The sequence below is a fragment of the Alosa alosa genome, chromosome 11 (genome assembly GCF_017589495.1).
Source record: "Alosa alosa isolate M-15738 ecotype Scorff River chromosome 11, AALO_Geno_1.1, whole genome shotgun sequence".
Classification (NCBI taxonomy): Eukaryota; Metazoa; Chordata; class Actinopteri; order Clupeiformes; family Clupeidae; genus Alosa; species Alosa alosa.
Genome location: NC_063199.1, coordinates 8,769,557 through 8,784,973, shown reverse-complemented (window position 1 = coordinate 8,784,973; position 15,417 = coordinate 8,769,557). Strand labels below are relative to the sequence as shown.

At 43.8% G+C, this 15,417-nt stretch overlaps 1 protein-coding gene across 1 annotated transcript in view; it reads left to right on the top strand.

Annotated features, from left to right (window-relative positions):
- The window catches only part of sema3d (sema domain, immunoglobulin domain (Ig), short basic domain, secreted, (semaphorin) 3D), a 25,031-nt gene extending 10,990 nt beyond the window's left edge, over positions 1 to 14,041 (top strand). The window contains 7 exon segments of the mRNA XM_048257448.1: positions 1 to 3; positions 1,051 to 1,092; positions 2,383 to 2,540; positions 4,284 to 4,348; positions 4,545 to 4,604; positions 4,607 to 4,674; positions 13,015 to 14,041. The exon segment at positions 1 to 3 is cut by the window's left edge and continues 86 nt beyond it. Coding sequence (XP_048113405.1) covers positions 1 to 3; positions 1,051 to 1,092; positions 2,383 to 2,540; positions 4,284 to 4,348; positions 4,545 to 4,604; positions 4,607 to 4,674; positions 13,015 to 13,413 — 795 coding nt within the window. The 3' untranslated portion in view covers positions 13,414 to 14,041.
- The last annotated feature ends 1,376 nt before the right edge of the window (positions 14,042 to 15,417 follow it).

Here is a 15,417-nt window from a genome sequence, read left to right as displayed (position 1 = left end):
AAGGTACACTCACACACTATAAATCTTCCCTAGAATCTCAGTAAACTAGACGTGACAGCATCCTGCGCTGAAAGAAATAACACTGACATGCCCAGACCTCTACTCTGCCTCATACCCGAGAGCCCCACACACACAAGCAGTTTCTCTCTTTCTCTATGTATGCACCAACATATAAACAAGCATTCATTTCTCACTGAAAACTATAGGAAGAAAATAGGTACAATAAGACTGGTTTTTTTTTTTACATATTGTAAACCTACCACTGATGTTGTATTAGCCTACAACATGTCATAAATATTCATTTACTGTGTTTCTCAGTCGCTTAAGTGCATTTCTTGAGTCATTATTAGTGTTTGCACAATAGTACGTGTTTTTCTCAAAACAATTTGCAAACTGCAGCACAACATTGGATTACCTGCAAATCATGTCACTTGCTCGAAATACTTAGTTTATGTCTCAAACATACCAATCAACATGTCAGTGAATGAAAAGTTCCTGTGTCACCGTTATGAACACGATAGTCAAAATGATTAGCCTTGTTGTCAATAAAGCAGTTTACTCTGTTAGTATTTTCTACACAAGGATGCATTTTTTTCTGTCTGGCATATCAATTTCAACAGTAAAAAGTTACACATTACTACATGTGGGAGATTGTAAGAGATTAGATTAATATTTTCTGCATACTTTTACAGTAATGTTTGTAGTGCAGTTTGTTTGCCAGGCCGTGTAATTTATTGTCATGCAGGAAAAAGACCAGACTGTTTTACAGTACAGCAGTCCTTTCCAAAAAAAGTGTAATAGAAATGGCTAAATTATACTAGAGAGATTTCATATGACAACTGATTCAACATATTTGCATATAATGCATTTTGACTGACATGGCATTAGCAAATATAGCACACAAGTGACTACTGTAGATGATGTTGAGGTTAAACTAGTAGTTTAGAGAATTTCAGTTCTGATCTGAGAAATGCACCAAATCGACTAAAAAAAACTGTTATACATAAGACAATTGTTCATGGTATAAATAGTATATATATTACCTTTCAGACCTCCTCACCAATTCTGAATATGGAGATATCTTCTAAACAGGTAGAGTACCACCACCACGTTTATAAGAACAATTTTTTTCTCTCTCTTTTCTCTCTCTCTCTCTCTCTCTCTTCTCTCTCTCTCTCTCTTCCTCTCTCCCTCTGTTTAATTTTGTGTTTATTTTGCTTGGGGCTCTAAAGTGGGTCCATCCCTTTACCCCAATCAGCTCCCCTCCCTTCCCCTCTCTCTATCTACCTCCCTCTTCATCAGCGGGAGGTCAGGGCTGGGTCAGGCTGGGCTGTGGAAAACTCTGCTCTGCCCATGCACTCCTCATTTCCCCTCAAGAAAAATGTTCAATTCCATTCTGGGTTTTGTGCAGAGTTGCTACAGCTACATTTAGCACCAGGACTCGCTTTTCTCTGGAGAGACTCTTGACACACCTCTGTATTTTCGCCCTCCCTGCAGTCACGCTCTCTTTCTTCTGGGCCCTTATTCATCCACCGCGTTCTTTCCATTCTTTCACTCTTTATTGCTTTCCCATTGCGTCTCATGACTTTTTCCTTGGCTGGCTGGGGGTGCTCTCTCGGTCTTTCTTTCTCTCTGTCTGTCTTTCTTTCTCTCTCCCTCTCTTTCTCTCTCCCTCTCTCTCTCTCTCTCTCTCTCTCTCTCTCTCTCTCTCTCTCTCTCTCTCTCTCTTGCTCGGCTGAGGACAAGCCTCAACAAATCAGCCACAAATCGGGTCCATGCACTCCCCAGAACTCCCGGGGCCCAGATCTGCTGAGTTGTATGTCCAAGGTCCTCCAAAAATGCATTAAGTGAAAAGCGCAGGGCTTTGGGTTAATCCACTGAAGATACGACACCTCAGGAATGCACTTCGCTTATGACACAAAGCTGCCATGTTTTATGGAGGGTTAACATTTACTTATGTAATGACTGTGATCCTATGTGGCCCTTCTTTGGCACTTAACTCATGCCATGCAATACACTAATGTTGCCTCAGAAACAGTGTGATAGCAATGCTAAGCTAAAGGTATTGCTTCATATGCTACAAAGGGCATCATTGTCCATTTGTCAGTAGAATTAGTGTTTACAAATATAGTGCACATTTTAGCTAACTCACTCAGATTAGCTAAGCTTACACAGGCTATATATGGCCCTATTTAACTTGTTTTTAGCTCTTTTCATACATTTTTGAAGGTCAGGCCGGGCAAAGAAGGAAACCGAAACCATCACAGCATGTGATCCATTGTGTAAGACTTTCCTGAGGAAAGAAACAGTGGTTATTTTCGCATTTTCACACCTTTGTTTTCCTCTGCTGGTGACTGACGACTGCCCCCTCTGTCTCTATAGCAACAGCTGTACGTGGGCTCGGCGGAGGGGCTGGCGCAGGTGGCCCTGCACAGGTGTGATATTTACGGGCAGGGCTGCGCCGACTGCTGCCTCGCCAGAGACCCCTACTGTGCCTGGGACGGCAACCAGTGCTCACGTTACATCCCTGCATCCAAGAGGTAACAAATTAACACACACAAAACCCCTGCACATTCAGACGGACACAGACATACACACACACACACACACACACACACACACATAAACACACTCAGACACGCATGCGGTCAAAGTTGTGTTGCACATACATTCATAAATACATGCATACATACACACAGACAGACAGACATACAGTACTCTGCAGACATACATTCTGTATACACATTATACATACAGACTAACTCAGAATATCCAGTACTTTCTCTGTCATTATACGTGGGTAAGATGTTCAAAAATAACCTCGGAAACCTCCATACAATATACATACACTGGACTAATTACATATACTGTACACTTATAAACATAAAGATACACTCACACAAACACACACACATACAGTACAAACAAACAAATCAGCTGGCCAGTATCAGAAGTAATACCACCAGCTGCCCACACACATGCACTTACTCACTCCACTGGTTTTTGCAAACTGCAGAGCAAATCTCAGACCACACCTGCAGTCCAGACTGCTTTCAGTATTGAATGCTCAGCATGCTTCACCTCTAACAGAGCAGAAACATGATGGGTGAGGATGTCGGTTAAAGTCAATGGGCTTCAGAATGTGCTGAAAAGTAAATGGGCCAGAAGCTCAATAGGTCCCAACAGTGATGAGATTCAGGTTCAATGGTCTGCGCATCGTCCTTTATCTTACTCTGTGTGTGTGTGTGTCTGTGTGTGTGTGTCTGTGTGTGTGTGTGTGTGTGTGTGTGTGTGTGTGTGTGTGTGTGTGTGTGTGTGTGTGACTGAGAGAGAGAGTGAGTGAAAGAGTGAGAGAGAGAGAGAAAGAGAGAGAGAGCTTATACATATATGTGTGGGTAAGTGTTTGAGGAATGCAAACCCTCACTGAAGGTATCCGTAGTAAAGCCACCGCTCTCCTGTTTTCCATGTCAAAATCACCATGTTTCCCTGCGCCAGTTCTCTCTCCTCGCTCTGCTCTCCTCTCCCATGCCCTCAGTGTGAGTGGATAGCGTGCCATACTTTATGTGCCTATAATAAGACCCAAAAACCTCCTCCTCTCCTCTCCTCCTCCTCTCCTCCTCCCCTCTCCTCTCCTCTGTTGCCATATTTCAGCCGTCCCTGAACTAGCCCCAGAGCTTCTGGTCAGTGTTTCTTACAGTTCACTAAAGGGGAGCAAATGAAATATTTACTGTTTGTGGCCGCAGGGTGTGAGTGTGTGTGTGTGTTTGTGTGTGTGTGTGTGTGTGTGTGTGTGTGTTGGGAGGATGATTGATTAGAGAGGTCCTACAGTTGGAATGATGAATGGTTGCTGTCTCATATGTTTTTCTGGATGTTTCTCTCGAGGTGTTGCTCAAGGTAACCTGCTGACACAAGCAGGTCATTTGTGCAGACACTTTGCTCTCTCTCTCTCTCTCTCTCTCTCTCAGAAACACACACACAAACACAGTCTCTCCTTCTTTGTCGTTCTTTGTCTGTGTGTCTTACTCGCACAAAGGAAACTCACAAGAACAGAAACGTAGTTCGAAAACAAGTGGCCGTTCATGCTATTGTGTTTCACAAACGAGACAGAATCTGTAATTTTCCTGAAGTCTCAAGTCTTTGTCTCTGTATTTCAACATTTTTCATGCATTTTCCCTTGTGAGTATTTGTTTGTGTGTGTGTGTGTGTGTGTGTGTGTGTGTGTGTGTGTGTGTGTGTGTGTGTGTGTGCCTGTATGTGTAACCTCTCTGGCATAATTGCTGCAGGAGAGCCAGGAGACAAGACATAAAGCATGGCGACCCATCCAGCCAATGCTGGGACACCGAGGATGGTGAGTACTGTGGTCTTTACTGTGATTGTGTTTAGTGTAGCAGCTAGGTCTCTGTGTGTGTTATACAGACACTGAGACACTGCCACAGAAGAGTACTTATACTTACTGTTTTTTCTTTTCTGTCTTTCTTTCTTTCTTCCTTTCTTTCTTTCTTTCTTGTTTTCTTTCTTTCTTTCTTCCTTTCTGTCTGTCTTAGGTAAGGATGTGGAGGAGAAGCTGATGTTTGGCGTGGAGACTAACTCCAGCTTCCTCGAGTGCGTTCCAGATCACAGCAGGCCCAGATTCGCTGGCTCTACCAGAAACCAGGCTCTGACCTCAGGGAGGAGGTGAGATCATGTTTCGGCACGGTCCTCAAAAATCTGGACAGCCGCGTCACTTTTTGTTGGTGATCCATGACCCATAAGTAGATGCACACCAGCACACACAATCAAAGACACAGAGACACTCTGTCTTTCCTGAGGGCTGTGCAGAGGTGTTCTATGGCCAGCCGATTGACAAAGCCACACATTTTTCTTCCCCGGCACTGAATTGGGGTCAGGTGTAACCGCAACTTTAAAGCAGGGGGGGGATGGAGATAATTACTTATGACACTGATTTATTAAACATGTGCAAAGCTTACTTCTCAAAATATTTCTTTAGGGAAATCAACAAGGACCTTTTGGCATAGACCTCCTCTTTTTATAGCCTTTTGGGGATGCACAGCACATGAATGGATAGCTGGAAAAGAGTTGGGAGCTGAAATAAGTTTCCGAGCTGACATATTTGCTTGATGTTAGAGTGCATGCGTGTGGACTATTCATCACTGTAATGGTAGATGGTGGAGTGCAGTACTTAAATGACTCTGAGTTTGTCTGCAATTTCAGAAGATAAATCTAACTGACTCTAACTGAGAAACAGAGGTTAGTTTAAACCCCAAATCCTCTGCCCCAAAAACTCCTGAGCTTTGAAGTTCTCAAGGTGAATGTGTTTTGTAACAAGGCTGATAACAAGGTGGACGGTACAGGATGTTATCCATCTGTCTTCATCTGAAAAGCACAAACACACACACACACATTTTACTGGGCAGATGGGAGGACCGTTGTCAAATATTTCTTCCCCTCCGTGGAAACAGACGTTCCCACAGTAGCGGTTTGTCACCTGTATCAGTTCAGTGTCACCTTTACGGCAGCTGCACTTGCATAACCCTCTGAAGTTCTCTTATGTAATGCGGCCCAGACAGGAACACGAGGAGCGCAGGCCTGTTTTTTATGGATATGATCCCACTGGCCAGGTCAGTCCGAACGAGCATGGCGCACACATGTGCCCCATCCCCAATCCCGATCTTCACCCCAGATAACATCGTGCCTCTCCACCTACCTTCCCAAATGAGTGCGAGGGGGAAAACAAAAACAAATGCCGTTCTCCATTCTTGTGTGAAGACCGCTGGAGTTGTAGGTGGAGAGCTCGGAGGTCAGGTCGTTGGTGTAGAGTTATTGGATTCCCTTGGCTTTAACAGACAGCTGGAGAGGTGAGCCAGTTTGTGTGAGGAACAGCGAAAAAGTCCAGTAGAACTAACATGTCCAAACCAAACACAGTGGAGAGATGGCCCGTCGCGCTAGAAATCTGATTCAAAATAACAGCGCAGAGTCTGTCTTTGCCGGCCTTTTGATTTCTAGCACATTCTCTGGTCATCTCGCTCTATCTCCCGCCTCATTAATGACCAGTGCTTTTTTAATCTGTCTCTTCCTTTCTCCCTTTGGGATACTTCTATCAAACTCTTTGTCTCCCTCATTGACACCCCTTTTTTACTCATTTTCTAATGTCTCTCCCCTACTACTCTCTCTCTCTCTCTCTCTCTCTCTCTCTCTCTGTCTTATCTTATCCTCTCTTTTCATCATGGCTCTGTTTTATGAGGAGCTGAAAGGACCATGAGGTCCTTTTGTTTTTGTTGGAGACACTGAAAGAAAGACAGCAGAGCCGCATCTGACAGACGGGGACGGGGATTGTGGCACATGTGTGTTTGTGTTTGGCGGGGCAGAGGCAGGATGGCACTCGTCTGCTTGTGGGGATGTTGGGAAGGCCGGGCTGCTCAGCACCTCCTGTGACGCAGATGCACACGGCTGTCCGCACTCCTTTTTCACCCCTCCATCTCTCCCTCTGTCATTTCCTTCCTTCTTCTTTTGAAATGAACCAACCGGGCTGCTCTTTAGAGCCTCTCCCACCCACCATGGAAAACACACATGCACGCGCACACACACACACACACACACACACACACACACACACACACACACACACACACACATACCCACACACATGCCGCAGACACACACACTCACATGCTCACGCACACATCCTTTTCCTCTCTGGCTGGCCCTTGCTTGTCGCCACACATGTGCCTGCACACTCACAGACATGTGCAGTCTTACAGTGTGCTCCAAATCCGCTTGGACATCCTTTCCAGTAATGTCCTAACATATCCTGCCGATGTATGACGATACTTTTAAACATACATAAATAAAACACACGCACACACACACACACACACACACACACACACACACACACACACACACACACACACACACACACACACACATATTTATTACTGCTAAAGTGCTTGTGTGTGTGTATGTGTGTGTGTGTGTTGAGGGGGCAGTGTGGACACACAGTATAATGGGATGTTAAGCTTGTGGCTGAGCAGTGACTAAGCAGGCACCGAGTGATGTCCTACAGAGAGAGGGCCTGTCATTAATACATTCACACTTAACAATCAGTCAGTGGGCGTAGACCTGGGAAAGAGCTCACACTGTTTGCACGAGAGAGACGGTATCAGACCATTTATTATGGGTTGTCGTATGTGTTAAAAGGTTGGGATAACACACAGTCACGAGGCATTTGCTTCATAATGTGGAGCACATTCTTAGCCATTGTGTTTATTTGAGTCTTCTCCCGCTCTCTCTCTATGTAGTATCCACCAGCTGCATCTGCCACCTGCAGCTCTGGCTAAAAATATTGACAGATACACAGACAGACACACACGCACACACACACCTGCTGAATCTGGCCATCTCACCCAGACATCCTCTAAGAGGGAGTATTGGCATTGTTACTTAAACAAAGGAAACCTGTCTTCCTCTGTGTTGCATTAAACTCTTACCCCTCAAGCCAATACACTAGTGTTAATTTCGTCAGACGAGACCAGAGGAAATATGTTCGTCAACAACCTTTTTTTTCATGACTAAGACGAGACGATGACGAGACGGCAGTAATGTCCTGAAACACTGACTAAGACTATCTTAAGATGAATTATTGTTGACGAAAAAAAGATCAGAAACTAAAATGTTTTGCATGAAATAAGAACTAAGATAAAATCTCTCTTCATTTTAGCCTACAAAATGAGAAGACAGAATATCTAGCTGTTATGTTTTCAAAATATTCGAATGAGTTCATACGCAACAGCTTTCCTGTAGGCTAGTCTACGTGCTGTTGCTGCAACCCTGTGGCTGCAACACGAAACTACATGGAACAAGAACACTGGAGATTTCTGCCAGAGTTACCAACTAACTACCTAAGCTTTATGCCACAATGCTACATACCCAGAAGTTGAAGCTTCTCTCATACAAATTAACATCCACCAGAATGTCCATACGAAAATGTTCATCATGTAATGTCAACTATTTAACTAGTTAGACTGATGATGCAAAGTTTGCTAGCAAGTAAGCTAATATGGAAAGTTAAGCTAGCAAGTTAGCTATGGCTAAGATGGAGAGTCTGTTTGGGGAATGTGTTGTGTTTGGGCGTATATAAGCCATCTAGCGTAGGCGGAGTAAAACATTAATACTTTGGTCTACGACAGTGTTTCTCAAAATTTTTCAGTTTCAGGACCACTTAACTAACCCTAGCTAAAAAAAAAAAAAAAAGATAGACCTACTTCAACAGTAGCCTATAATTAGTCTACACAATAGGCCTACTCACTGAACCACCTTGCTTATTGTCTTTGCACTTTGCTTATTGTGTGGATTCATACTGTATGATTTAAACTGGCATATCTTACATAGACAGTGTTGCAGAACTGTTTTTACATACAAGTTGGTTCAATATTGCAAACAACTCATCTATATTATATTTTACCACGTCTGCTCACGGACCACTTGAGATAGCTTATGGACCACCAGTGATTCCCGGACCACACTTTGAGAAACACTGGTCTACGAATATGACAGTGATCCAATCAAATCTTTTTACTGTCTATGGTCAAATCCAGCCGAGCTATAACTGTAGCTCGACTTACCTGTGCATGTAAACATACTGACTGACAAAAAATCAGAATGAGTAATTATAACAGACGAGTAGCCCTGTGGACACACAATATTGTTGGAAAATTGAGATGTGTGAAACACTATTTGACTCAAATGGTAATCAGAAATAATTTGTTATAAAAAAAAGACTAAAATGTGTTGACTAAAACTGACTAAGACTAAGATACCTTTAGTTTTCTTATGGCTAAAACTAGACTAAAATGACGAGACTTTTAGTTGACTAAAACTTGACTAACAAAAATGATATTTGAATGACTAAATATGACAAAGACTAAAAAGGACATTTCGTCACAAGACTAAGACTAAATTAAAAATAGGTGACAAAATTAACACTACAATACACAGGCCACAAGGCTTGAAGTGAAATCTGTGTGTGCATGTGTGTGTGTGTGTGTGTGTGTGTGTGTGATTGTGACAGCTGGAACTATTTTCCCCTGTCTGTCCTTATTTAGTGTGACTTCCTTCCGGGGCGTGGATCAGCCGTCAACGAGCCTCACAACCCCCCCGCCCACTTTTGGGATAGGCAGAATGAAAGGGGAGGGTGTTAGGGGTCTCGGCTCCGTTCTTCCCCTCTCCATTCCTATTTTCATTATTTTCTCATTACGTTGTGTCATCCCAATATGCATGCTTCCATTCACTGTGACTTACAATTGCAGTCTGATGAATGAGCCATTCTAAAGTTGTCTAGTCAGAATTCTTCTTCCTCTTTGGGTCAAGAGATGTTGATTAAATCTTGGTTTGCTCATACATTCTTATTGTAAATTAGCTTTGGACGTTTAAGCAGTGAGATTGAATGGATGTCAGTGTGTTGGAGTGCAGCAAAAATTGCTTGCAACTGTAACTATAGGAACAAGAGAATATGGACGAAAAAAGTTATTTCTGTAAACTTCCACTGCGTAGGAAGACATGTAACATATACCTTTAGGACACATCACACTGTATCATCTATAAGTGAAAAGTGAAAATGGTCTTTAGTGTGTAATTGATGGCCACATGCTTTGCATGGGGACCCATTAAACCTCTCATGCTGTAGTTGTATGTTCTATTACTGAATGGCAAGTAGCATGTGTGTTCCATTCATACTCTATTTATCGACAAGCTGACCAGAGACCAGAGCTGAACAGCCCGGCACCTCCGCACCACAGCATACCTCCTCCTGTGGCCCCAGTCATGGTCACTGGGAACCCAGAGGGTCTGTTAAAGCGTTAATCTGATGAGCTGGCTGTTAAAGCGGCCCCTGTCCACTGCACGGGTCAGCATGGGGCTCTTGCGCGGGAGTTGTAATGCTCCCTTCCCCTCCTGGAACCTGTTTGATGCGCAACGTTTATGTGGCAGTGATGAGTTTTATTGTCGGTGTGCCGGTTTTTCACAGGGCGATGGCTTTGGAGGGCCTCTTGGTGTGCGCGTGATGCACTTTGATGGAGCGCTCAGGTGCAGCCAGGGCTGTGGTTGGAACAAAGAGACAGGGAGAGAGAGAAGGGTGGGGTGCGGGGAGCGCATCGAATGCGCACAATATGATTTACTATGAGTCATGATCCTACTTGCACGGACACATATTTTTTATATAGATGAATACACTAGACACTCTTTCATTCTCTCTCTGTTGTAGACACAAATACACACACACACACGCACACACACACAAATGTGCTCACACACACACACACACATTACACAATTTCCCCAATCATGCATATATTTTATTACCGTAATAAAATATTATGATGCATGACTATAATGGTTTTGTCACACAAGTCATGTGTGTGCAGGTATGTTATACTATGTGTCTTTGAATGAGAATGAGCAAGAGAGAGTATGTGTGTGTGTGAGAGAGAGAAATAGAGCGAGAGAGAGAGAGAAATAGAGCGAGAGAGAGAGAGAGACTATGTGACATACAACACGTTGTCTGGGAGGTTTAATTTTCTCCAACACTCTTATTGACTTTCACACTCGGTCAGCAGACACCCTCTCAACAATGATGGGGATATTTTTGAAAACCCAAATTGGATTTCCTGAACTCTTGAAGGTGTGAGATGTAATTTAGCCCACCACGAGAGCTGGTGGCTCATATGGTTTGTGTGTGGGAGAATTAAAACCGAATGTCTGTCCACATGCCTACTCTGATGACTGGAAAGGCTTGAATATTGAGAAACTGACTCTGCTCAAGCAAAATAAAATCCCTATCGGCTACATTTATGCCACTTTGAATTATGGATCCATGCTAACTTTTACAGGTGATTGCCTTTGAGTCAATGTGTCAGCCTCTGATAGAACATATTTCCTGAGCATTTTGTATTTGAGACTCCACTGTTGAGTGGAATGGGGCTGCAAATCCAATCATCCCCTTGGCTGTCTAAAACAGCTCCTATTCACAAGCTATTGCCCAGTATGTGTCTGTGTTTTTTGTAATAACTTGCCCTGTGTGTGTGTGTTTGTGTGTGTGTGTGTGTGTGTGTGTGTGTGTGTGTGTGTGTGTGTGTGTGTGTGTGTGTGTGTGTGTGTGTGTGTGTGGTGGGTCAGAGTCAGGTATGCTTTGAAGCCCCCTCCTCACACTCTTCAGTGCCCAGCTGTATTGTTTTATCCTCTGACAACAGCGTGACTCGTGATACATCAGAACAACCATGGGGAGAGAGAGCCAGACAGACACAGAGAGAGAGAAAGAGATGGAGAGAGAGAGAGAAAGAGAGGGAGAAAGAGAGAGAGATGAACAGACAAATGGAAAAAGGTTGAGGCTAAGAATTGTTAACACAAAGTGTATTAGAAAACTAAACCAAGAAGTAATTTATAAGTACAGCCTTCAGTGCCTTTCTTAAAGTAATACAAATTGCTGTAGTCTCTTGCATAGAACAAAAGAAAACTAGCCATTCCTTTTATGTATTATCAGACTAAGACATCTCAGCTTGTGAGGCCAAAAAAAGTTCTAAATCCAAGTTGCTGGCAAAGTTTGAAATTAAGGACAAGAGAAATAGCTAAACTTTCTTGGAGCCGTGCCCTGCCTCGGCTCTCTCAGAATAGCTTAGCCGCGTCCAGAGGCAGACCGAGGGGAGCAGGACAAGCCTAGTCATGAGGACGAGCGAGAAAGATAGATGGAGCTCGGACGAGAGGCAGCGGCGCCTGCGAGACAAGAGGGAGATCGATCGATCAGGGTTTTTTTTTTCCGTGGTCGTCAGCAGGACCCTGGCGTTTGTTGCGTTCACCTTGCCCGCTGCTCCTCCTGTGCTCAGCATCTTTCCTTTTTGACCTCTGACCCCGATCGCTCGACATACTTCCTCTTCCAGAAATCATTAGCATGACAGACACACAGCTTGTATATAGATTAGAGCCACCCTTGTGTCCTTAGCCACAGACATAAATACAAATACACGCACATGCACCCTATGCACGCACACATGCACACACGCACACCCACACACACACACACACACACACACACACACACACACACACACCTTGCAGATAGATTAGACTTGGGGGGATTGTTCTCCATGTGATGGTTAGTGTTTGTGAAGTCACGGTGCACTCCAAAACAAGGGCAGGTCAACTCATTATTTGGTTTCAAGAGTTCCCGTTTCCCCTCTAACTCTCTCTTTCACCTCCTCCCTCGCTCTCCCTCTCCCTTTCCCTTTCTTTCTTTCTCTCCATCCATCTCACTTGCTCTCCCTTTCTCTTAAACAGAAGGCTTGTTGATCTAATTGCAGCTTAATGAGCAGTCATAGTAGTTAGTAACAATTATCCACTGGCAGAAGCCCAAACTCCGAGGTCACCCGGGCAACCCTTCGACCGTTCCACTGACCTCTGACCTCGGCTGGGAAGCCTTTTTTTTGTCCTGTCCTAATTTGCTGTGTCATTGTGTCCGGTGATTTATGAGGCAAAACTCAACAGGTGACTGCTGCGTTTCCCATTGAGGGCACCAGCCTAGCGAAAGCATGCCAGGGTAGTAATGGCCCAGTTGCCCGAGCCGGAGTTGTTTTTCACATCAGCAATCTAGTGGCCTCAAGTGTGCTGCTTGAGATATTTTGACCTTGCTGTTGTCATTGGCGCTGTCTTGTTTTGGGATACATGTCTCAAGTGGATTGTCTTCTTATTTTATTATTTATTTATTTATTTATGGGTTAAGTTCAAATGTCTTTCCAAATATGACACACTGTAAAGACTTTATCCTGAGAATGTGCCTCTTGAGTTGTATGAAGAAAGAACAATATACTATGGAGTCTGAGAATATTTTGAATGTGTTGAGATGTATTTGGAGTCAGATCAAAAGAAAGAATTAATACTGTTAACCAAAAAACTTTCACTGGAAAAATTTGGCTTTTGCGTCGCTGACTGATGAGTGTGTTCGTGTGTGTGTGTGTGTGTGTATTGCAGGTAAAGGCTGACGACCGCGTGCTGGTGACTGAGCGGGGGCTGCTGATTCGCTGGCTGCAGCGGAGCGACGCCGGCTCCTACCTCTGCACCTCCCAGGAGCAGCGCTTCACCCGCACCCTGCTGCGCTTCTCCGTCCGCGTCGTCCAGCAGGGCCAGCTCGACGGTCACCCCTCGCCGTCCCAGCGGGGGCCCTCCGAGGACCCCACCGCCTCCGTGGCCATGGCGGCCGAGGCCCGGCAGCGCTACAAGGACTTCCTGCGCGTGCTGAGCGGCCCGGCGCGCTCGGTGGACGAGTACTGCGAGGCGCTGTGGTTCCGTGAGAAGCGCACGCGTCTCCGGGGCAAGTGGAAGCACATGCAGGAGCTCCGCAAGAGCCGCAACCGGCGGCATCACCACTGAGTCCGACGGGGTCCCAGGGACCAGCCAACAGTGGGTTCAAACCTGCGCCCTAAAGACTATTTCAAACGTTTCAACCAATTTAAGCAAATAATGCTTATACCTTATGTTACATGTATCCCTTATTGCATTGTAACTACACGAAAACAGTGTAACATTAATTAATATGTAGTTGTGCTTACATTGCCCTAACCTTAATCCTAGCCTTAACTCTAGTTTAAGTACAAAACATCAGAGTTTTGTATGTTACAAGCTATTTCGAAATATAGTTACAATGTAATGAGGGTGAATTAATAAACCATTCTACCAAGAAGCTACAAATTTGACAAACAGAAATTCTGTTTGTTTTGGACCATATTTAGCTATTGAAATGGCCCAGCTCAGCTACTTTACGTTCGTAAGACATTGTCTCTGTCATATATTGTTTAATTCCTTCCACTCTGGCATATATCCAGTACCTGTGGGTGCCTAAAGTTTGTTTAGATAGCTAAGCTATTTTTTATATGCTAATGTGAATTTTTACCAGGTAATAATGTACCCATGGAGCTTCCCATGGGATATCTGCTCCGACAGATTTCTACACTTCAATTTACAGTTCATTTGTAGAGGGAGAACACGCATATCATTTTCAGCCAAGAGTCTGCGCTTTGAATGTATTTCTGACTGCATGAAAAAAAGACCCGCAGCCCTCTAAGATAACAGTCTGCTTCTCTTGGGTTAACGGACCTAAAATTAGCATGCACTATGGGGTTTTGGAGGACCACAGTCTCAGCAGAGAATAAGTGTTAGTGAAGACAAATGCCTCAGGGGTGAACTGCGGACTGATTTGAAGGGGGAGGGGTCTTTTAACAGAGATCTGAGGGTATGTGCTGAGGTAGTCTCACTATTAAGAAAGAATAGCTGTATCTTTATATTGTAATGAATGCTGTCAGGTTGTTGTAAATGCCCATGTGTGCTTTATAACCCTTTGGTCATTGGAAGCACTGCACAGTGAGGATTTGGGATTTGGGTCATAACACTTTCAGGACGATCGTACATTTTTGTGTCCGTGATTAGGATTAATTTTTTCTGCCTTTGATTACAATTGCTTGCCAGTCTTACTTTGACTTAAAGTTTCCATCACTGGTAAGAACAAAAACGTTTTTTTTTTTTTTCTTAAATCAAAAGCAGACGGCCTTAACCCTCCTCTGTCACATGACGCGCAATGAAAACACATTCATGTTGAATGTCTGTAAATATTTATACCACTTGTACAGGAGAAACTGCATGCTATTGTTCTGACTCGCATACATGTTGGGATCTATTTAAGCATAATGACAGCAGCAGAGATGGCCGAGGATTCCATCTGGAAGCTGGTTATTCAGGACTGCAGATTGAAATGGATAAGCAGAGCACGAGATGTTCTGTTTATGAAACGGGCATCGGTCCAAACAGTCAATTTAAATTCCACCTCAATGGCTAAATTGCTTTAAATGACAATGGACGCTCTGGACAATATGCATAGATTTAGGTGGTGCAAAATATCATATATATATATATATATATATATATATTTTGTATAGTGACTGATGTTTCTTTTTTGTAGGTAAACTGTTCATGACATTATTTAAATTTCTGATGGAGACGTAGATATGTAATTAAACTCTTTTTTCCCCTTGTAAACATGTTGTTCCATGCTTTGTGTGGTCTCTTTTGGGCATCCCTGGTGAATCTTGCAACAGGAATGTTGACTTTTGCATACTTTCAAGTGGTATTCATCTCACTTATGACTTAGCCATTGGCTATCTAAAGAGCATATATGTTGGGTAGGTTGTTGCATCTGCACACATGGACTGAGGACAGAGTTGCAGAAGCTCTCTTCTCATCTCATGACTCCAGTAACAGGCCAAACAAAGTGTGCCGCTGTGAAGTGTTCCATGATTGATTTAAGTAATATTGCAATTGACAGGCACTGCGCTGCACGCAGCCTTTTGCCAGTGTGTTAAAGCGGCCGCAGATGTGATTAGT